Below are 24,951 nucleotides of genomic sequence, written 5' to 3' on the forward strand. Positions count from 1 at the left end.
CATTACCAACAAGGTCTCATTTTTTTGCTGCTTGGAAAAAACACTGGGGGGGCATCCTCGGCTCCCTGCTAAACAAAAATCATCATTTTCAATGCACTCAATTATCAGTGTTTTAGGTCTGTGTCAGATTCATCATCAGAGCTCATTGATTTCAGGCACAGGCCAACCTCACCATCCAACATCATTATACAGAGGTAGGTGGTGAAAAGGAAAACAAATCTCTGATTAAGAAAAGCATGAGGGGGAGGCACACCATTTACAAGCTGCACACAGCATTCCCTCTCAAGAGAAATAACTGTGTTTAAAAACATTCTGAAGGGATGCCCCACAATCAAATTTTATAGGACTGCTCTGGAAGCCCCCAAATTGGAGATTTTAAATTAGACCAAGCTGGCTGAAAAGGCAGACATTCATCTTTATCTCAGGAGAGAACACTGGGGAGAGAAAATTCAATGATGTTTCCTGGCTTATTTCCCTGCTCCCCCTTCCACCTCCACACACAAAGCAGAAGTGTGCTCTGGGGCAGGGAGGTCCATGGAGGAAATTGTGGTGGCACACAGGACAGTATTTCTAGAAAGCACAACTAGCTAGCTGCATTGCAGTTTGAATGCAACTCTCTGCATGTGTCAGCGGGAATATCTGAGGTCAGCACTTGTCAGAGGAAAGAGACATGCGCTCCTGCTCTCTTAGCATGAAATGCATACGTTGCCAGAGCAGGAGGCAGCTTTCCTGGCCCGAAGCCCATGCTGGAGTCCCAGGAGACAAAAGGCTGGAAATGTCCCTCCTCTCCCAGTTATTCTCCAGACCTGGTTTTGTGCTGAGCTAAATTCTATGTTTATATTCAGCCTTTTTAACACTTTGAAAATAATAAATTACAGAACTGTGTTTCATTGACTGACTTCCATCTCAGTCCACAGCACAGAGCTACTTTCAGCACATTGAAGTGGAGTGCGCTGGCAGGGCTGGCTCCATGGACATTGACATTCATCAGCCCACACAGCCTCAAGTGCCCAGCTGCAAGCACTGGCATATAATCATCACTACAGATGATGACATTTTTAGAACCATCTAATTAAGCCCTATTTTCCTGGCCTCAGAGACAGCTCTATGGTAGCTCACCTGTTCCAGCATCACCTCGTTAATTAGAGACCTCTTCCTTCAAATGCAGCCAGGTGCTCCAGCCAGCAACAGGCCCAAGGTATTGTCCAGCAACACCTTTCGGGCAAGTCATGTCATACATATGAGAGCTGTATCCATCTTCTAAATGCTCTTCATGTAAACATGGATAAATGAATAGTAGCTGGTTTTCTCTTTTCCCTTGTTATTGAACAGAGGATGCGAACATTGGACTCGGGAAGCAAACTCCTATTGCATTTGGTGTCTATTTCTACTCTATCATCACTTGCACGCTACTTTCTACTGCAACCTACAGTATATTTTTACCTTTTTTTCACCTATATATAGCTGCAAGAATAAACTACTTAGGAACTTCATTTTGACGGACATTACAGCTTTAACTACCTTTGCTTTCAGGGCATTGTCCTTCTGAACTCATTTTGCTCACATTGTATTTATTCACTATACCTTAGCAGCAGCAAAAAAAATTTTTCAAAACCCAACACAGCTGCAATAAATAACGCTGCTGTACAAATTTGCTATCTCACTGAACCAAGGAAACTCAGTGAAGCATTGGCATGTTTCTGACTTCATCAGACTGCAAGTGAGCAACAACTGTTACAGCTTTATCTTGGTACAATACTGCTGACTGCTTCAATTAAAGTATTATATTCTTCTTTATTTAGATACCTCCTGCAGCCCCAACCAGTACAGCAGATGAGCACTTTTGACAGTTGCTATTCATACCCCAACACCTTCTCCCCAGCCTTCGGGGGGGCGTATCGCAAGTGGAACACGATTTTCATCCAATTTTATATTCCCACTTCTTTTATAGATCTGTGAAAACAACAAGCATCCCTGAGCGTTCATTTCTTTGCCTGAAAAAGAAAGCTAACCAGCTAACTACTTTGCAGGTGGATTAGTCAATACTGGTGCAACATTTTGAGAAACATACATTAACGTACATAACAAAAATAATCTAACAGCAATGCTCTGAGCTTAACTCCTTTGGGTCCTGCTCAGTAGCCACCCCATTGCAGTGTTGCAGGTTATCAACTGTTTCACTGGTAGATGCAAATTTAATGTAGCTTTTAATTTACTCTTACTCAAAGGTTGCTAATGACCAATTAGCTGCCAAATTGCAGCCTGCCACCCCAATCAGACACGATGCAGCGCCTTGTGTTCTCACCCAGCACAGCCAAGGCAGAGGCTCCCCGGCTGCCGATCGGCAGGTGCCGGGGACGCAGCCTTTGCCGTGCTGCCACTGGTGGCTGCCACAAGTGCCCCGGGCAGCCAGGCACAAAGCATCCACAAGCTGACCAAGGCAAAGCATTAACCAAAGTAAGGCAAGAGATAAACAAGATATAGGGTGCTGAGGTAAAATACCATTGATGTGGAAGAGATACCGAGCAGATTACCAATAACACCACAGCCACACCTGCAAAGACATCCCAAAGCTAAGGAAGGACACACCATTTTTGTCACCGAGGAGAGGCACACTTACCGTTTTTGTTCACTGCCTTCAGCTGGCTGCAGGCCAGGCCCCACCAGAGCACAGGGCCCTTCCACCCCACAGTGCGGCACCAGCCCCTGCCACGCTGCCAAAACCCTGCCCCAGGGCTGGGGCTCCCCCACTGAGGGCTCCAGGCACCAATCTCCAGAGCAGGGCCTCAGCTGCCCCAGGGAGCCTCAGCTGTGGCCACCAGCCCCGCACCTGGGCTGGCGGCAGCAGGCAGCAGCCCCGGCCCTGCCCTGGGCCCCTCTCACCCTCTTCCCCACACAAACCAGCATCCCACAGGCATACAGGTCCTGCCCCGAATAACTGAACGAGTTCTTGAAGTACAAACACCTTAGGAGTCTTAAAAATGGCTTATGCAAAGCACTGGAAAGCAAGCGGTCAAGAGCAACCCTCTCCCATGAGCAAGAAAGCAGTGTTTTCTCCCCTTCTCCTCCCCAACACGAGGAATTGGGTCCCTTGGGCAGGTGCCGCTCGTAAACTAAATAAGGGCAGCAGGCATTTGTAACATCACCCTGACACACAGCCATCGAAATGCACACGGAGCGTGGAAATTCAAAATACAAATCTGTTTGTGCAATACACTTTTATTTTTATTTTATTTTTTTCACCTTTGCAGTCATCTTGGAGTAATCATGTAAACAGTAGGATGGGATGGGATTACATGGAGTCGTATGCAAATGGCTCTAGAACACCTCAACGATTATGACAAGGCATTATAAATAAATTCTCTTAATAATATATATTTGCCGTTTTCAGTACATTAAAGAGCTGCCGATTATCTAGGATTAGCTAGGAAGTAGTTTAAATTGTAACCTCTGAGAAACACGTCTCCAAATTTGAAAGTCTTTCTAAGGTTCGCTAGCTCCATAACATCTATGTTACAGGTTAAGCATAAGACTACTTGGGTCAAAAGTGTTTTCTTTGTAACAGAGTTTTACTTGATCATTGCACAAAGCCCTATTATTTTCACTCCACCTTGGTATTTTGCAGAACTTCAAGTAAAGCTTCAGTTCCGTTCTTCAAGTTTTTACCACCTATATGAAACCGGTTTCTATCATTAAGGGTAAGTCGGATCAGAGATGGACACAGTAAGCAGTCTACCTTAATGACAACAGTTCAAAGTCATTCTAGCTCATAGACTCTCCAATAAAGCATAGGCAAAATACTCTAACACCTTTGCTACTGTATATCCCCTCCTTGCTCAGATAACTATATATATTTATATATATTGTACCATATGTATGGTACTTCCGGAAAATGGAGATTATTTACTTAAGCAGCCTCAGGCACATTCTTAAAACATTGACATCTGCAAGGCACCTCCCACTCCCTTGACAATCAGTTTGTGGACTGGTTTTTAGACACACAACCAACAAAAGCTTGCTAATGCCTAATTAATTAATTTAAAAAAAAACCCTAGAAGTTACCAAATACTTCAAAGACATACCTGAAACTTTTTTAAATAATGGGAGATTAACTGCAAATAGCACATAATCAAGTCAAATCATTTTCTTATTACTAGGATGTGTAATGCATAAATATATGAAAAATAAAATTCACAGTCAGTTTTAAAACTAGAATTCAAGTTTGGCTAATAATTCTTAACTTTTATATTTATGTTAATTTCTAAATATAACAGAACAGAGGCAGTATTATCAACCACAAGTACAGGTAAAATAGTATCACTCAAAGTTTATGAAAGAAGTAAGCTTGATAGAAAATTCCTTTTGTAACCAATAAATACAGCCACCTGAGTGCATTTCCACAAGCTTTTCACTTAGGGGGAATCCAAATCAACTGCTAAGAGACATTTAGTAGCATTCTGAATATTAGCAGCAGCGGTGTAGCTGTGGGCTTTGCTTGTTCTGACTTTGTGAATTGCTAGAGAATGAAGCAGAACTCAGTGTGTGGTGCATTAATTTTCCTTTGCATCTAAGCTGGCCTCTTCGCAATCTCACAATTCGGCTTGGGGTCAAGGGACAGACATCAGCTGACACTTAACTGAGCAAACCCAATCAGTTTCACTTCATCGGGAATCTCAGTGCCATCACAGCCAGAGGCCTGCAAGTACAAACAGAAATGTTTAGTATATCATGCGACAAAGGAGGATTTGACAGCCAGGCTATAAATTTTCCCTGTATCACCCAGTCAGCAAACAGCTTACTTGAAAGAAAGCTTTCAGACTGCTTGATGTATCCTCTCTCAGTGTCAGCCAACTGCATCCTTAATTTTAGCAAACTCTTTTAATCAATATTAAAAATAATGAAAAAAAATACTGGGAAATGGACACTTAAGGACCCAAATTCTTTAACCCAAACTTTCCAGACTGGAGCCAAATTTGCTTTTTCATGTGAGCATGCTGTTTTCACTCATGAAGAGCAAATAACCTACATGTATAGAATCCACCTTTTACCGTTGTGCTGTAGACACCAAATGTCTCATGAGTCCAGCTATCAAGTCTGTTTGGAATACCAATCCACTGAATTTTTAAACAAGAGACTGAAGCAGTCTACAAAGAGTAAATACTAATATTTGCAGAAGGACAGCTCCTTTCTGACAGTACAACCTAGTACTTAAAATTGTATAGTTGAGATTCTTCAGTAAAGTCTGTCACAGTACAAACTGGCACAAGTAATCAGTTACATTTTTCACAAATAACGGTAAGAATATAAAACTACCTTGCTCAGGACTGAACTGTTACTTTAGGTCTGCTTTAAAAAAATTACACATGCTGTGGGAAAAATATTTTTATATTTTGATTTTTAAACACAAAATTTGCTTCTGTAGGACAGAAGTGACTACATTTTAAATAAAGTTTTTTACGCATTATTCACCTGTGTGGTAGATAAATCAAAACAGTAATACAATTGGATGAACAGTGTGCAATGGTAAATTATTTATCACAGATGCCTTCAGACTCTTTGGCATATCCCCCAAAAAACCATCAGAACAATTGGTTCACCCTATAAAAATGCTCTTGATCCTTCTGTGCATTAGTAGCAGTTGAACCCCTTAGTAGAACTGGTTTGTGTATATGCAATATAAGGAAAAGACCTCTCAGATTATGTACACAAGGTGCACCGAATGACATTATCCATTGAGTTTTCATGACCAAAAATAAACTCCCTTGATACTTGTGGAAGGCATTACATCAGGCTACTCCTTCAAATTTACTTTGATCAGACACAGAGAACAGAAGTTCTCTCTTCAGAGAGTATTTCACAGGTGTTATTCCACTGAAGCAGCAAGTTAAAGGTCTGAGATCATCACCATCGGTTACTACAAGATATGTCAATGGTTTTTGGATTGGGAATTTACTAAATAAATGGAGTTTGAATTTTGCACTTAAAATATCATGATAAAAAGAGTTAGTATTATTAACATAATTCTACACTCTAGCTAGCTATCAATCTCCTCAAAGCCATGCTTAGTAATAGATCTAGATGCATATAGATTTTTAAATGTCTTTCTTATCAATAAATATTGCCTAATATTTAATGCACCTGGAAGCTATTAGCTTATATTTTGTGCTTAGCATAAGTACAACTACTATACACAAACTGCAACATACAAGAAAGGCTCTTAGCATTTGCAATTCACTCTTTAGTGACTGAATGCATTCTTTCATTAATGTTTTCTTCCTCCCTTTTTCATATGAAAAATCCTTACATAAAATGCAAATTATGCTGCGCAATAATTTTGTGTTTCCTTGAGTGTCGCCAAGATTACTTGTGTATTACAGCAGCCTCCTTCCCAAAGTGTGGACAGCTGGATCCTGCAGGGAAGTCATCATTCTATGTCAGCCAAGACAACTAAGGGAGGTTTAATACTATATATGTTCTGTAGAATGACATCATTGGAAGATCAAAGATGCACTGTTAAAAAAATATGCAAGAGGGAGATCCAACCTTAAAAACAGATTCATCCAGACACCTCACTTTTATAACTTTCTTTACCATTTTGGCAATAATTAAAGACAAAACTGGTTAAGACATAAGTTGTTGTTCTTTTTTCCCCAAGGATGAAAATGCTTGCTGTTTGAATAGAAATACTATATACCAGCAAAATACCAGCAAAAGCAATCTGCAAGCAGTGAGATACTAACCAGATTCCTTGTCCACAAACAGTGGTAACTAATCACAGAATCACAGAATTGTATAGGTTGGAAAGAACCTTTAAGATCATCGAGTCCAACCGAAAACCTAACACTGCCAAGACCACCACTATACCACGTCCCTAAGCACCTCATCCAAACGTCTTTTAAATACTTCCAGGGATGGCGACTCAACCACTTCCCTGGGCAGCCTGTTCCAATGCTTGACAACCCTTTCGGTGAAGTAAAATTTCCTAATATCCAGTCTAAACCTCCCCTGGTGCAACTTGAGGCCATTTCCTCTCATCCTATCGCTTGTTACCTGGGAGAAGAGACCGACCCCCATCTCGCTACAACCTCCTTTCAGGTAGTTGTAGAGAGCGATAAGGTCTCCCCTCAGCCTCCTTTTCTCCAGACTAAACAACCCCAGTTCCCTCAGCTGCTCCTCATAAGACTTGTTCTCCAGACCCTTCACCAGCTTCGCTGTCCTTCTCTGGACACGCTCCAGCACCTCAATTGCCTTCTTGCAGTGAGGGGCCCAAAACTGAACACAGTATTCGAGGTGTGGCCTTACCAGTGCCGAATACAGGGGCACGATCACTTCCCTAGTCCTGCTGGCCATGCTATTTCTGATACAAGCCAGGATGCTGTTGGCCTTCTTGGCCACCTGGGCACACTGCTGGCTCATATTCAGACGGCTGTCAACCAACACCCCCAGGTCCTTTTCCGCCAGGCAGCTTTCCAGCCACTCTTCCCCAAGCCTGTAGCGTTGCATGGGGTTGCTGTGGCCCAAATGCAGGACCTTGCACTTAGCCTTGTTGAAACTCATACAATTGGCCTTGGCCCATCGATCCAGCCTGTCCAGGTCCCTCTGCAGAGCCTTCCTACCCTCAAGCAGATCAACACTCCCGCACAACTTGGTGTCATCTCCAAACTTACTGAGGGTGCACTCGATCCCTTCGTCCAGATCATTGATACAGATATTAAACAGAACTGGCCCCAACACAGAGCCCTGGGGGACACCGCTTGTGACCGGCCGCCAACTGGAGTAAACTCCATTCACCACCACTCTCTGGGCCCAGCCATCCAGCCAGTTCTTTACCCAGCGAAGACTACACCCGACCAAGCCATGAGCAGCCAGTTTCTCCAGGAGAATGCTGTGGGAAACCATGTCGAAGGCTTTACTGAAGTCTAGATAGACAACATCCACAGCCTTTCCCTCATCCACTAAGTAAGTGGGTCACCTTGTCGTAGAAGGAGATCAGGTTGGTCAAGCAGGACCTGCCTTTCCTAAACCCATGCTGGCTGGGCTTGATCCCTTCGTTATCCTCTACATGCTATGTGATAGCACTAAGGATCACCTGCTCCATAATTTTCCCTGGTACCAAGGTCAGGCTGACAGGCCTGTAGTTCCCCGGGTCCTCCTTCCGGCCCTTCTTGTACATGGGTGTCACATTTGCTAATCTCCAGTCATCTGGGACCTCCCCAGTTAGCCAGGACTGCTGGTAAATGATGGAAAGGGGCTTGGTGAGCACTTCTGCCACTTCCTTCAGTACTCTCGGGTGGATCTCATCAGGCCCCATAGACTTGTGAATGTCTAAGTGGTGCAGCAGGTCACTAACCATTTCCCCCGGATTATGGGGGCTCCATTCTGGACCCCGTCCCTATCTTCCAACTCAGGGGGCTGGGTACCCAGAGAACAATTGGCCCTACTATTAAAGACTGAGGCAAAGAAGGCATTAAGTACCTCAGCCTTTTCCTCATCCTTGGTCACTGTGTTCCCTCCCCCGTCTACTAGGGGCTGGAGATTCTCCTTAGCTCTCCTTTTGCTGCTAATGTATTTGAAGAAGTATTTTTTGTTGTCTTTTACAGCAGCAGCCAGACTGAGCTCTAGCTCAGCTTCGGCCATTCTAATTTTCTCCCTGCACAACCTCGCTACACCTTTGTAGTCCTCTGACTTGCCTGCCCCTTCTTCCAGAGGCCACAGACTCTCCTCTTTTTCCTGATTTCTAGCCAGAGCTCTCTATTCAGCCAGGCCAGTCTTCTTCCCTGCCGGCTCGTCTTTCGACACCTGGGGACAGCCTGCTCTTGTGCCTTTCGGACTTCCTCCTTAAAGAATGTCCAGCCTTCCTGGACTCCTTTGCCCTTTAGGGCTGCCTCCCAGGGGACTCGGTCAACCAGTCTCCTAAACAGGCTGAAGTCCACCCTCCGGAAGCCTAAGGTGGCAGTTCTGCTGACTCTCCTCCTCGCTTCTCCAAGTATCAAAAACTCTTATCATTTCATGATCACTCTGCCCAAGACGGCCTCCAACCATCACATCACCCACGAGTCCTTCTCTGTTCACAAACAACAGGTCCAGCGGGGCACCTTCCCTCGTTGGCTTACTCACCAGCTGTGTCAGGAAGTTATCTGCCACACACTCCAGGAACCTCCTAGGCTGTTTCCTCTCTGCTGTATTGTATTTCCAGCACACATCTGGTAGGCTGAAGTCCCCCACAAGAACAAGGGCTAGTGATAGTGAGACTTCTCCCAGCTGCTTATAGAATATTTCATCTGCCTCTTCATCCTGGTTGGGTGGTCTATAACAGACTCCCACCACAATATCTGCCTTGTTGGCCTTCCCCCTGATTCTTACCCATAGACACTCCACCCTATCGTCACCATCATCGAGCTCTAAACTATCCAGACGCTTCCTAACGTATAGGGCTACCCCACCACCTCTCCTGCCTCGCCTTTCCCTCCTAAAGAGTTTCTAGCCATCCATTGCCACACTCCAGTTGTGCAAGTCATCCCACCATGTTTCCGTGATGGCAACCATATCATAGTTTTCCTGGTGTACAATGGCTTCCAGCTCCTGCTGTTTGTTGCCCATGCTGCGTGCATTGGTGTAGAGGCACTTCAGCTGGGCTGTCGTCTGTTTCTCCTTCATAGAAGAACACCCCTTGTGTGCTTTGAGGTGTTTCGCTGGCATTTCCCTCTTGGCTCCTATTGCCTCAGTATCCCCTAGCTCAACTCTGTTCGACTTCGGCTGTGCCCCAGCGTACCCCGCATATCTCAGAGAAACAGGCTGAGTGCCCTCGCTGGCACCCGCTCCCTCTAACTGTCGCATGTCGTCCCTCAGCTTCCCTTGGGCAAGCCTGATATTATCCCCTTCCCCTTTCCAGTCTAGTTTAAAGCTCTGTCGATGAGCCATGCAAGCTCCTGAGCAAAGATTCTCTTTCCCCTTTGAGAAAGATGAATCCCATCAGATGCCAGCAAGCCTGGTGTTGTGTAGGCCATCCCGTTATCGAGAAAACCAAAACCGTGGCGATGACACCAGCCATGGAGCCATGAGTTAATAGATTGGGTACCTCTGTTCCATCTAGTGTCACTGCCCAGAACTGGAGAGAGGAGAAAATAACCTGTGCTCCAGAGTCCCTTACCAGTCGTCCCAAGGCCCTGAAGTCTCTTTTGATTTCCCTGGGACTTTGTGTTGCAGCTTCATCGCCCCCAACATGGAAGAGCAGTAGAGGGTAATAGTCCGAGGGCCGTACCAGGCTAGGGAGTATCCTTGTGATATCCTTCACCTGGACCCCAGGGAGGCAGCAGACTTCCCTAAGAGGAGGGTCCGTCTGGCATATTGGACCCTCGGTACCCCTTACAAGGGAGTCGCCCACAACTATAACCCGTCTTCTCTTCCTTGTGGAGGTGGTGTTGATACAAGAGGTACGCTTTTCTGACCTAGGCGACACCTCTGGCGTAGACAGACCATCATCCTCATCCTCCTTTGCCTGGCCTTCCACCTCCAGGGCCTCATACCTGTTGTACAGAGGCACCTGGGAGGGTGAGGTGGGCAGGGAGGGTGTTTGCCTGCCGCCACGAGCGTGGACTTGCCTCCATTCACTCTTTTCCTTTGAGCTGCTGCCTTCAGACCAGTGGGCAGGGGATACAGGATCCCCTTGATCGTGGGTTCTTACTGGTGGCTGCTGCTGCTCCTGTTCCTGTCTTGGGGGGGCAGAGCATGGCACCACCAGACTAATCCTAGACTAAAGACCACTTTTCAGTTGAATTCTCTGAATGGATATAGGATTAGCTACATTTAGACTTTGAATCCCCATGAAATATTTACCAACAAAATATGTTTTAATCAAGTTGTATACAAGTGCTCTCAAAGTCAGTGAGACCTTGCTAAGAGGTAACAAAGATGCAGTAGGGCATACAAACAAATGACAGAGTTCTCCTAGGAAACAATTCATTTAGCAACTCCACTACACAACATAGAAACAGGCAGAAACAGAACATATATTAAATTAATCCAAGGATAAGAATAAATTAGGATACTTCTTGTAGTTATGTTTTCCCAGGAAGCAGGGAACTAATGCAGGAAACCTAGGTTAAAAATATCAGGAAGAAACTCAGGTTAAAAATCAACCTCAGGAATTGTTATCTAGCCAATGGAATTTACCTTAGGAAGGGACAAAGACATTAATTTTGGATTGTCTATTAATTCTGATTATGGTAAGGAGTAGGATTATAACAGCATTTACTCACTGGAATCTGAAATACCATCTGATGTTGACTGTACCCCAGCAATAAATCCAACTGAATCACAGAAATACCCCAACCTAAATTTTCAAGTGGATATGTTTTCAAGATATATAAACATTAACTGGATACTATGGGATATTACATTTTGGAATCTCAAGCCTCTATTTTAAGTATGTGAACTAGAAACCCAGATTTCTACAGAGCCTCTGGCGTATCTGTGTATTTAAATGCTCTTGGTGAGATGCCATTGACTACACAATAAAGCTAAGTCAGATGTTCAGACAGCAACAGCACAGATCAGCTGCAAAAAGAGAAGCATCAGCCTTTAAGCTATATTTAGATAGTAAGGGCCACAGAAACAAAACAATTTGAATTACATGTCCTTATTCCCGACCCCAAACCCTTCTCAAAAGAAACGTGTAAGTTCTGGTGATTTTACTGGATTGTAGAGGAAAAATGAGTCCAAATGATTTGGTCAGTTAAAACTACTCAAATCTATATTTAAAAAATGACATCGAAGAACAATCCTGAATTAATACATTATCATCAACTAGCTCACTTACTCTCTAAAAATGGCTCTACAGCCCATATGAAGCAGCTGCTTTTATAAACAAAGCTGTGATTCTGGAGACCTACTTATCTAACAGACATTCAGTCTAGTCTTTCATATGCGGCTGAGTCACTCTCAGCAAGGGGTGCTGAAAGCTAATTGGTAAGAGTTTGGTATTTACATAGCTAATCATTCAATAGCTTTAGGTATGTAAATTTTTCAACTTAATTTTAGCAAGAAATAAAAACAAATACAGCACATCAATTCTGAATTAAGTTTTTGCAATGTAAAGTTATTAATATTAAATTAGATCTACCATGATAGCATCAAAATCGACCAAAATTAGGACCCATGGTACACGGCACAAAATGCAGCACAGAAAACAGTCCCAGGCCCAAACCCAGGGTCTGATGCTGTATATACAGAAGACGGAAAGAGGTGGGGAGGGAGAAACAGTAATGAAATACAGTGGGAGCAAGATCATCTTGCAAGTGTGGATGGTCAACTGAAGGAAGGTTGAAGGGAAGAACTAAGGAGAAGCAAGCAGTGGAGAAGGCAACCCACATGCAAGAAAAATGGTTGCAGGTGTTGGGAAAAATGGGATTGGAACAAAATGTCCATTAGCAGAGGACACTTCAGCCAGGGCAGACTCTGAGGGAGTGGGGGTGGAGGGGAGTTAACCTAACAACTACAGTTTTCTCTGCTTTATTTGTTTCTGCCATTCTTCCCAGGGGTTTTCTCCCTGCAGTTTTGTGCTGGTTTTGGCTGGGATAGAGTTAATTTTATTTATAGTGGCTGGCTGATGTGGGGCTACGTTTTCGATTTGTGCTGAAAACAGTGTAGATAACACAGGGATGTTTCAGTTGTTGCTAAGTAGTGTTTACACTAGCCAAGGACTTTTCAGCTTCCCATGCTCTGCCAGGTGCACAGGAAGTTGGGAGGAGGCACAGCCAAGATAGTTGATCCAAACTGGCCAAAGGGCTATTCCATACCATATGATGTCATGCTCAGTATATAAAGCTGGGGAAGAAGAAGGAAGGGGGGGACATTTGGAGTGATGGCATTTGTCTTCCCAAGTAACCGTTACATGTGATGGAGCCCTGCTTTCCTGGAGATGGCTGAACACCTGCCTGCCCATGGGAAGCAGTGAATGAATTCTTTGCTTTGCTTGTGTGTGCGGCTTTTGCTTTACCTATTAAACTGTCTTTACCTCAACCCACGAGTTTTCTCACTTTTACTCTTCTGATTCTCTCCCCCCTCCCAACCAGGGGGGAGTGAGTGATCGGCTGCGTGGTGCTTAGATGCTGGCTGGGGCTAAACCACAAGTTTCTCACCTAAACCTCAGACTTCCTCAGAACTCATGTGAATGACCTCCTTCTCCCTGCACAGTTATGGAGCTGTGTGACTGTACATATCCCTAATGTCCTGTCAAAATAGGGTTTAGGTTTTTTCTGTCAGACATGGCAATTTCAATCATCTTATCTGTCAACACATTTATTCAGCAAAATAGCTGTAAATGAGACAAAATCCAGACTCTGTGTGAACACTGTGATAATTAGTTTGTTTCTTCCCTTCATGCTTTTACTTACCAACTTAAAAGTCAATGTTTTCAAGGCCTTTGGATCATCTACTATCTTCTGTAAGTTAGCAGCAACTGTAAAATAAAGTAGGAAAAAATGATTTACAGAAATTGCATTCAGCATGACATCAAGCCTCATGTTGAATCTTCCACTTAATTCTACACACATAGATGTCTGTAAATTACCACTTGAATCATTAATCACTCTCTAGCTGTCGTTTGAAAGTCAGAGGGCAGCTGGGCTGCCATAAATCTGTCCTCCTTTCTTTTGCAGTCAATGATACTTTGTGACTATGTGAACTGATTCAGGGGAAAAAACTGCCTGAAAACCAAATGACAGAAAAAAATAACTACTAATTTCCAGCTTAGTCTATTCTATAAACAATTAACAATCACACAAATGCAAGTGCAAGGAAAATGTGAGAATCACGCAGCCAAGGATAAGCTGATGGCTGTCATTATATAAATCATGTTTCTACTGTAGCCAGGGCCACCGTCAGCACAAGTTTCTAGGAGAAGGCTGAGCTTACTGTCCCTTCTAACTTCTGTTTCTTCTGGCTTTATGTGTGTGCTTCTGTCCCTTTTTTGGGCTGGCGTTAGTACCCACGCACACTCTTGGTGATCTCTTACAGCTCACCACAAAAAGAAAAATGAGCAAAAATAAGAGTGATACAAAAGGAGCTGATCTTCAAACAATTCTCTCAGTAAGCATGACCAAGATGATTTGTGATATAACAGCAATAAACAGTTTAACTAGATCTACAGAGCCCAAGTGTCCAGAGAAGGAAGCTATATGCTGTAACAGAAGTAGCAGGAAGGGAATAATTCACTCCTTGAAAACAGAGGAGGAGGCAGGAAAATAATAAACCCTTTTTCTTTCAAAACACCTAAGTCACACTTTTAATTGGTCTATTTTTTACAATATTGCTACCATTAATCTTGACCAAAAAATTGGCTGCTTTCAGCTTTGTACAGTTACTGAACTTGTTCCCCAGCTTCGCACAGTCATAGATCCTGAGCTAACTCAGACCAAATCATTGAGAGCCTTTGTTCGAGACTGACTTATGAGCACAAGATGTCATCAACAGGACATCAGCATGAGATAAAGACTCCACACTTGGCAGAGCTGTTTAGACAAGATTTTAAACAGGAAATAAACAGATATTAAGTAGCCGACATTTCTTAGTACACTGAGCAGGTAAGTACCATAAAGCAGAGAAGCAAGAAACCAGATGTTCTCCATAAATAATACTTTCCACAGACTTCATAAGGTGGAAGATACACAGCAAACATTTGCATGTTGAATGTCCTACTGCTACAAACTCAGGTTCCTACTTCCTCCATCTTCTAACATCACGATGATAAAATTTTCACTCCTACCATGCCTGATCATATATGATTCACTGTGTAGTAACAGAAATTGGCCTCACAGGGAGAAGTACTGTATTTGGCAAGGAAATTTAGAGAAGTAAACAATTAGGCCAATCTACCACTGTTAAATGCAAATTAAATTTTTTGGGCTCTCATTTTCTTTATACCACTGAAATGGCACCAAAGATTGTTTATTATACCGGTAACAAATTTGACCAGGAATGAAAGGGTGTTTGAAACTAAAAACAAGCCTTAAAAGCAAGCACAAGGTACATTTTGTAGAGAACACTTTTTGGAAAGAGAAAAATGAACCTTCACAGTTAAATGAACTCAACTACAAGCTTTTCGGTTTTAAAGCTTCATTATTCATAATCTTCTTTATTCTAGTCATTACAAACAGTTTTTCTTTTAATCACACAAGACATTTCCACAATCAATAAGTCAATTTTATTGCAATACCTCCTACCTGATAAAATACATGCAAATACAGATAATGCTTTTCATTACAATTAATATTTAGAACCTCATACGTAGGCAAAAAGGAGTGTTCAGCCTCATAGCTCGTGAAGCCAGGACAGAATAGCTTCAATTTTTTTATGACTTAAAAATGTATAAAATAGGATCATGCACTCACAAGAGCAGCTCTGGCTTATCCAAATCCCCGTAAAACATGTCTTTAAAAATAAAAATAAAAAAGAAAGAACAAATTATCCAGCTAGTGTTAGCTGGCTTCACTGAAATGGAGACACAGTGCTACAAAACCGGATCAGAGTTGGGTCCTAAATCCAAAGACTTCTAACTTCACCTATTATAAAATGTTACAAAAAGATGAGCTTCAAATGCACCCTCGTCTTCAGGACGAGCAGCGTTTCATTTAACGTTGAGCAGCTGTAGAACAACTAAGGCAAGCCAGCATGCTGCTTGGCTATTTTGCCTGAATGCAAAAACTTGCAGCTGCCCTTACGCAAAGTTACTGGCAAAGTTACTATTCCTGCACTCACAGACAGCAGCCTATTATCAGCAAGTGTTTTAATGAACTATCATACAGTGGAAAGCAGCACTGAGGGCTTCACAAGTAGTATTAAAATCCTAGAAAACCCTAACCTTCCTGCTGGTTCTTTACCAGGGAAGAAATTAAACTTTTCAAAGCAAAAATAGCAAAAGATAAACTAGCAATATATGTAAATAGTTAATTCTAATTACTTTTTTTTTTTGTTAATTAAACACCATTACAGAAAGGAGTGATAGATGGGTATCATTCTTCAAGAAAACTGTTTTTCAAAGAACTGTGCTCATTAAAAGGCTACAGGGACACAGTTTTATTTGTTCACTTGTCTTTACTTTTAATATGAACAGAAGCCAAAAACCTTTCCATATAAAATGCTAGAGAAACATCTGAAGCAAGCATATGAAACATGCTTTATTTTTGCTTCTCTGATGGGCCATAACTAGAGTGGGACATATTTAATCAAACAGAAGATTAGGAGGATTTAAGGGAGTAATGCCAGATGTTTTCAGGCTATGCCTGAAAATGAGAAAGCAGACCTGCAAAGAGTCCGTAATATCAGAATACAAGTTCACATAAAAAAGTCACACCTGCAGTTTCCTACAGAGAGATTTTTTCCATTTCAATTATACACATTCAGCATTTTTCAAGTAAAACTAGCATTTCACCTGTCACTTTTGGAACTCTGTGTTTTACATTTTCTGGTCTTTACAGAATGGCAATAAAAATGGTTTTGCCAAAATAATGTCATTAATCTCATTCAATCAAGCCACCGTGAATGCAAATCCCCCCAAAGGCCTGCTCTTTCTGCAATATCTGAAAGCCTAAGTAATTAACATCAACTAAGAATCAAATATGCATGCATAATTACCTAGCAAAACCATACAGTCCTGTTGGTATCTTTTTCATTTTTCTAACTCCTTGCTTTTGTTTTGCTAGGTCTTGTCCTTATTTAGACTGCAAAGCCAACAATTAGAGGCAACTGTCTGAATTTGGATACCTAAGTCTGCATTTCAGGAAACTGCTTAAAATATGGTTCATTTTTTTTAGGGATGAGGCAATCATTATCGTTTTCACCTTACTGCAAGCCAAAGGTTCTAGGACCTCATACATAGGACTGGGCATGTGTCTCTGCACTTATACACCTTGAAGATCTGGGCTCAACTGGTAAATGGAATCTTTGGGGGCCTGACGTAGTCAGCTAGGAAAAACAGCAGTAACCCATGAACTGTAGGTGTCCACGGCATCTCTAGTTTGGTTAACTTCCTTTAGAAACAGAGCCTGCAGCACAGGCACCAGAAGCCATCCAAGCAGTTGAAAGTCCTTCCTGAAAGCCAGCCTGCAGTGCCTTCCAATTATTTCTCCAGAAAGTCCGGGGACCCCATCTTAACTACTGGAATACTCATCCTACCTTAAATGCCACTATTCCTTACTACTGGAATACTCATTCTACTTTAAATGCAATTAAATTAAGCTATCAGTTGCATTAAATATAACTGACTTGCCACTCTTATGAATATACTTCTAAAAATTTAGGACTATTACTAAACCTACAGTTTGGACCACTAAGTATCCAAAGCCTCCTGAAAGACATCGAGAAATTCATGCCAGACATACGCTCACAACAGTAAACAATGTTCTCACATACAAGCAGTTGCTGCTACTGTTAACCCTATTCAGAATTACTGATGGCATCAGGCAAGAAAGAAAAACAATTACTTTTAAGTGGAACTACTATTAGGCTTTACTGATGAACATCTCCCCCAGCTACTAAATTTAGGCTCCTTTCATCAAGGAAAATGACTTATTAGATCAAGACTCACTAACCCTCCCAGTACAGTTCACGTACAAGGTTTTAATTTGGCTTAAATATGAAAAATGAGCCTAAAGTTTCTAGATGCAGATGAACCCAACCACAGCTGCAAACACTAGGGAGGAAAATAACCATCCCCCTCTCACCACCTTTCCCTCCCCCATGCTTCCAACAACTCTTCTACTGCCGGTCAGTGAACAAAGTCAATTTAATACAGTAATACTCTCCCTCAAGTGAAAAGGAGTTTCACATTAGGAGTTTCTAGAGAGGTAGGAATCGTTCTCTCAACTGATACTTAAATTATTTGGAAAAGTGGAGAGCATTGTAAAATATGTGTCTCTGGATTCTACTTTACACCTTAGCTCTAAGTTAAGTATACTACAGTTCCTATTGACAAAGCCATTTTTCTTTGAATTACTCCAAAGTCATGCCTTGGATGTTGTACTTCTGAAATTCATAGTAATTAGTTTGCCTGCAAGCAGCATTAATTGACAATTTCAAATCCTGTTGGGAATTCACTGTTTCTACAAGGCCCGGACATACTAGACTCAACTTTATTTTGCAGAGTGTTTTCTCAAGATGTTATGGCCATGCTCCTATAAAAGTCAGAAGAAGAAGAAACATGAACAAGATAACTGCAGGAAAAAATTAAGTGGTGATGGAAAAACCTTCGCCAGCAGTAACCTCAAGTAAATAGAGTATACTTCAAATCATGCCTTGGAGCAAAAGCCCTCTTCAAACGTTAGCAGCAGTTAGCACAGTAGGCTTTTTATTGTTTACAACAAAAAATGAGGTGCCGTTGTGCTTTCTTCAGAAGGCTTCTGAAGGACACATAATCAACCTATGTACCACAAATCATTCCAGGTTCTTTTGCAGGTTTTGCTCAGTGACAAATGGTTGTGCCACTCTGTCAAAATAAATGTCTGCACTTGCAGAACATGCAACAGGATAAAAGGCCAAACCCAGCATATAAATATACACAACACAGGCTGCTAATTGCAGATGTAATAAATAACACCCCCCCCATAACTACAGTCCTCTAGCATGCATATGTATGTAGGACATACTACAAATCACTCTCTGCTGTATGACAATTTTGGCCAACCACATCCGTTATAATTTTTAAATAAGTGATCAATATAAGCTGAGGTAACAGAACAAAAAAGGCCATCTTCAAGATCACAAATAAATGTAAGAGAATGGCAGTCTCAAATAGCTGTTTTGGTCGTGTAACGTGACAAGACTCTGCCTGGTTATTTAAAATTCTTAACACAGCATGCAACCTAACCTTAATGGCTTCTGAATAGGGAAAACTTCTGGAAAAGTTAAAATTAATGAGACAGTAAATAAAGCTATATGAAGTACAGTAGAACTATTTCCAGTACAATGCCAACCCAGCCAACTGAGCCGGAGCCATCTGGCATAAACACAGACACAAGCAGAATCTAAAGCTTGAGATGGTATTTCTGGGGTGCTCTCAAAAGAATAATGATTCATCTGCTTTTCCATTTTGAAAAGTGGATGAGGAACCTCTGACAGTATGCTTAGGTTCAACAGTTTGCAAAGCTACTGCATATTGTAATCCTGAAATTCAGGTATGAAGAAAGGGAAAACATTATTCAGGCACAAAACTACTGTCACAAAAAAACCTGAAAAATTCTAAGCTCTGAGAAAACGAAAAATATTTTTAATAAGTGAAAAGTGAAATAACTTTTATGTAGTCCAAAACTCAGTCTATAAGAAATAGCCACCTTCAACTGCTCCCTGCTTCATCAACGGTATTGCTGTTAGAGAGGCCAAACTCAAAGCTCCACAGATTTACTGGCTTTCCTGCTGATTGTTTCAAATATTACCTCTTCCCCAACTGTAGGCAGTTATTTTGCCATTTTCATCTGATACATGGAGTTCTACATAATTAACTGCCTTGGGTGTCTGCTGATTTGAGGATTAATGCTGTATTCTCCTGTATGGGTCTTAGGAAGCAGGATGCTTGAGTGACAGGGAATACTTTTCAATGGAATTATTACTCCTGAAAATTCAGCTGCTGGTAAGGCTTTCCTCCAAAGGGCTGAATTTATTATGCACACTCTTGAGGCAGTTCCACATATCGCAAGAGGTTCATTGCAATATATACATTCATTTGTATTTCATACTACACAGTGCTTTTCATGCATTTGGAAGTTCATAACAAAACCAAAACTAAGTTTCAAAACCTAGCTAGCACTAGATTATAGCATATTATGCAAAAAAATCAAAGCAATCAACCTTTAGAGCTTTTGGTAACAATTCCTTCAGATCTCTGACTTTCTTATTATTATCTAATAGCTTACAAACTGTCTGCATCAAAGATTAAAAGGCTTTTCAAAGGGAGGTCAAAAAGGTCTTTTGAGTGCAGCGCGATTCCATTAGTTCAACCATTCGGGATGCTAGTCATAAAATCCCTTTTGTTTATGTTGCTTGAGAACAGTAGCAAGGGAAATATTAAAGCATTTTGAGATCTGTGACAGCTAACTAACAAGTGTTTATTGCTAGAGGACTGCAAGGAGCTAGACAAGATTCTTACAAGAAAGAAATAAAAGAAAATAGAAAGATCAACAGCAAGCCTGGCTTCTCTTCTGAGGAAGCTACTGGACACTGATAAGGCAGAAACATTAAAAACATTTAGAAATGTATTATTTATGAAGAGGTTGTCATTAGGTATTTATCAAAGGGAGATCAAGGCTCACAAATTTGTCTGAATTCTCGAAGTACATTGCTGAATCAGTAGATATAGATAAAGACAGTGGAAACTATCTCCATGTCAACATTTGATACTTTAATATCCAACAGCTTGATTTGCAGCCTCACAATCAGAAAACACAGCTTAAAGAGAACAGCTACAGGACAACAGAAGGCCAAAGCAGTTCTCCCTTGAAAGGAATACTGGGAGACAGAGCAAGGTCTCCTACAGCATCCTTATGAACAGGACTACAATTTCACAGTGCAATTCCTCCAGCTTAAAGTAATTATTAAAACCATTTGAGCCCTGTGGTTTTTATGGGTTCTGAGCCCCAACATTGTAAACACAGTAAACCCCGGAATGTATGCTGTTTCACATGTGTATAAAGTACCAGGCATGAGGAAGAACTGTATCAAATAAAACCATCCCCACCACCTGAAGAATGGCCCAACATACAGCAATAGTAAAGAAAGGAGGCAAGCGATTCCTCAAACTATGCAAAGAATACTCATAGGCGCAGGCTGTGCTACCCCTAGTGAGCACCAAAATCTGTGCTGATTTAACTTAGGTATTAATTCATTTATTGTATGCAGACAACCAAGGTTTGAGCTAGTTCCCATCATTGTAGACATCTGTAAGGACATTAACTAGTAGTTTGGCATCAGGGTATCTTGTTCCAAAAAAAAAAAAAAAAAAAAAAAAGGCGGGGGGGGGGGGGAAGTGGGACCAAAGCTTTAACAACTAACGAGTTATGCTGTGTTATTCAAGAGTGGAGCAGGCAAAGGCATGGACCAGACATTAGGGACATATATTCCTAATTGACCTCTACAGACAAATGAAGACTTTAAATATTTATCCTTGCTCAAACTGAAAAAAATAAAAGAGTTCATGGAATAATAGTAGACCTCAAATGACTTCACATTAAGATCCATTAACATGGGGTATTAATACCCAGGGGTCACAGACAAAAATTGGAAAACCGAGGACTGATAAAGTAATATACAAGATTTCTTTTTTCTGTAGGTGGCTGATGGAAAAATTCCCACCCAACAGAAGCAGTATATTTTATGAAACAGGAGCACTGTATCAAAATGGAAAATGAAATAAGTTAGTACTAGAAATCTACCTATTTCAGTTTCAGTAACACATTATTAAACTCCCAAATTCTCAATTTAGTATGGATATCTGATCCCAAGGTAATGTTTTACATTCTACAATCTGTGAGGGGGAAAAAAAAGAAAAAAGACTGAATTTGTGATAACTGTTTTTATTGATTAAATTAAAATATTAATATAGCTGGCAAATAGTACCTTTTCCCAGAAACTTATGAAAAAATAGAAGGTTGATATTTCAGATTGATTTTTTTTCCCCCAGAGTGTGTGAAGAACACTTAGGCAAACCACCGCACATTTAAAACAAAGTGTTATGAAAAGGTAAGTAGAATATATTTGGATGCTTAAATGCTTATCTGTTTCAGACTTTGATTCTGCATGTGTCTAATGGGGTAGATTACCCAGGAAGATGAGGGAGGAATATATACAGATTTCACAATTTCCCCTTCATTTTGAGAAAAGCATTTTGATGATCCTGAGCATTCTAAACCTCAGTCTAGTCTCAAAATGAACATTTAAAATAAAAATATAAAAATTTAGACCTGCTGCCCAACATTGCTAGTAGGGATATTTAACAAGCCTGAGATATTACAGTAAATTGTGCTCATAAATTCTCTATACAAAAGAATGAGTCAGAGTACAAGGTTGAAAAAATCGTTTGCCAGTGACTGAATGTAGAAAGCAAGTGCTAGCTTTCAGACACAGGTTTTGACAACAGTTTCATAGTCATCAAGATATTGAAGACAGCTCTAACAAATACCTTCATCATGCTGGATTAGAGTTGAAATGTAGGTCTATGCAGAAATAAGGCAGGTCACATTCTGCTATGCATATTATCACTTGGTAATCTCCTTTCCCCATCATATCTTCACAACTCTTCCTGTCCCGAGTTCTGCTATGAATTATAGATATTGTTCTGACAAAACTATTAAGATGATGAAATAGCAGCCAGGCTACTTCAATAGTTTCTATCTGAAACTTGAAACAAGGAAAAATATATTTAGAAAAGACTCCCTGATGTGCAGGAGTTAGGTTCTGCTATAGACTACCTCTAGTTTGAAGAACCTCAATAAATCCTTATTTTGACATACTAACCACTTGCAGAGAAGTGAATGCCAAGGAAACAAATAACAGCAACTAAATTACTATTGAAAAGAGGAACATTACTTACATTGCTGTCTTTGCAATTTCTGATTCAAATTTACAGGGTTTTTTTTGTTTTGGGTTTTTTTGGGTTTTTTGGTTTTTTTCCCTTTTTTTTTAAACTAGAAAAGAAAGACCTCAAAACTACAATTCAGACCTATGAGGGCAGGGAACACACTTCAGGCCTAAGAGTTTATCACCTACTGTATCAGGTGAAACCCAAACTAATCCCACTAAAACAGATGGATTTGTTCCTCATTTACACAGTTAAGTAGGAACTGGTGGACTGCATGCTGAAAAAAGGAACTTTCTTTGAAGGCAACTGACAATTCCACCTTTTTTTTTTTTCTTAAAGTAACTAAAAATTATTATTCACTTGATCATGGCTGTAAAATAAGCACATTTACTATGATACATGAATATACACGTAAGTGTAGAGAATAATTTGCACACTTGGAGAATTTCTTACATCACATATTTATAGTTCTGCCACAACTACCATTACAGCAGCAGTGATTATTCACCTAACACAATATTGTTTTTTTCACCTTGAACTTCTAAGTTTCCACCACACTGAAAATTCAGCAAGGTGTGAACTTGCATGAAACCAGCCAGTTTCACACAATATACTTTCTCAAGTGCACCTTTTACGTACAACACATATAGCTAAAATAACTTTGAAGGCGCAATTAGATGCAAAGCTTGATTACCTGCGGGTGTACCTCAAGCTTCCAGAACTCCCAGCAGTCTAGTCATTATGAGTCACCCTTCAATGCATTAGCTCTAAATGAGCCAGATGTGTTGAAATATTTAAGTCCTTAGTTAAACCCTGGGGATTTTAGAGATATTCTATGTGTAATGCATGTGCATATCTTGCTAAAGAGATACGGAGTTATGTGCACACATTGAAGGCACAAGAGTTTCTACAAAATGCCTTAAAATACAGAGAGTTTTTCATTAAATCTTTAAGTTTCCTTTCTGGCTAATACATTAAAAAGTAAACACAAAGTATTTAGTCTATCGTTTGAAATTAATTGTTAGGGTCTATAAAGGCATTTTCTCATTAGAAAGTTTATGGGTACACTGAGCTTTGGAACATACAAAAACATGATACACTTAACTAAAAATTCAGTTATTTCACTCAGTTTGAACCACAAGATTAAAGAGAGACAAGAAAAGACCAAAACTTCTAACAAATTCCCTCAAAGACTACAAAAATCAGTGCGTCTCAAAACCTTACTGATATTAAATGACAAACCTATGCTGCCTTCAAATGGTAGTGCTGTCCAAGTCACCTGCCCATAGCAACATTACTGCTCTTTGAGGACATAAATTAATGCAATATGTTTTCTACTCGTGCAGCACTACCCCATTTTCTGATTACAGTAAGATGATAAGCCGGAACTAGCTGAACAAAAGGCATTACTTCATTCAGTTCAAACATGATTAATCTAACAAGATAGCAAAGTAAACCAGGTATAAGCAAATGCAGAGCAAAACCAAGGAAAGCAAACAGATATTCACTGTGTAACTCTGTGGCTTTTCTATGACTTGGATTATCAGTGCCACTATGAGTTAAGATGTTGTTACAGACAGCATTCTAACAAACTGGGCTTCTGCTTTTTCATCTTTCCATTTTAGCATGAAAGTACCTTCAGCGTCAGCAGACATGATACTGTAAGACAGCTGCTTCAATTTCAAATGCTTTAATACTGTGATTAATTGGGAAACATACATATTACTTGCTGTTTAACTTCCCTTGAAATAATGTCATCCTGGATTTGGTCAGACACATGTTCTCTGTACTCATGACCAAATAACCCATCCACAACCGTGATTTTTTTTTTTATTCTAGATGCCAATTTAAGTCCTGTCTACTTACCACAGTAACTGCACCAAATAAAAAGGCTATTCTGCCCCCTTCCCCCCCAAAAAAATCCAACAATCCCAAAACCCTTAATCAAACTATTATGGCATCTATTGTATTCACACTTATAAGAAAATATACAAGATGTTGATGAAAAAGCTTGCTACTTCCAAAATATGCTCTCATTTCAAAATATGATCTATTGGGTTTTCAGCTGGTTCTTCTAAACACATTAGGCAGGAAGCTTTTGTTTTGACTGACTAAAAGCTGTTCCTCTGGTTACTAAGGGGATACCTGGGTCTGGCTCTAACACCAAAGACAGATATCCATTTACCCGTAGTTAATGTCTGGTGTATTTAAAAGTGAAGGTACATCTTCCATGATGCTCAAGGTATTCAAAAATACTTTTTGACAAAAATACCTAAAATAAAGGTACATTAATATAGATAGTAAAGGGCAACTGTACATTTCTTGATGGCATGGATACCAAGGCTTTTATTTAAGCAGTATTCAGGAAGGGAAGTAATTTTTTTTAT

At 40.7% G+C, this 24,951-nt stretch overlaps 1 protein-coding gene across 2 annotated transcripts in view; it reads right to left on the minus strand.

Moving 5' to 3' along the window:
* Positions 1–3,220: 3,220 nt before the first annotated feature.
* Positions 3,221–24,951, minus strand: part of STK39 (serine/threonine kinase 39) — a 113,585-nt gene continuing 91,854 nt past the window's right edge. For both annotated transcript variants that reach the window (XM_072874968.1, XM_072874967.1), the window contains 2 exons: positions 13,395–13,459; positions 3,221–4,696 (listed from right to left, as the gene is read on the minus strand). In XM_072874968.1, coding sequence (XP_072731069.1) covers positions 4,622–4,696; positions 13,395–13,459 — 140 coding nt within the window. In that variant the 3' untranslated portion in view covers positions 3,221–4,621. The remainder of the gene's footprint in view (positions 4,697–13,394; positions 13,460–24,951) is intronic.

Source organism: Ciconia boyciana, chromosome 10, assembly GCF_034638445.1.
Source record: "Ciconia boyciana chromosome 10, ASM3463844v1, whole genome shotgun sequence".
Lineage (NCBI taxonomy): Eukaryota > Metazoa > Chordata > Aves > Ciconiiformes > Ciconiidae > Ciconia > Ciconia boyciana.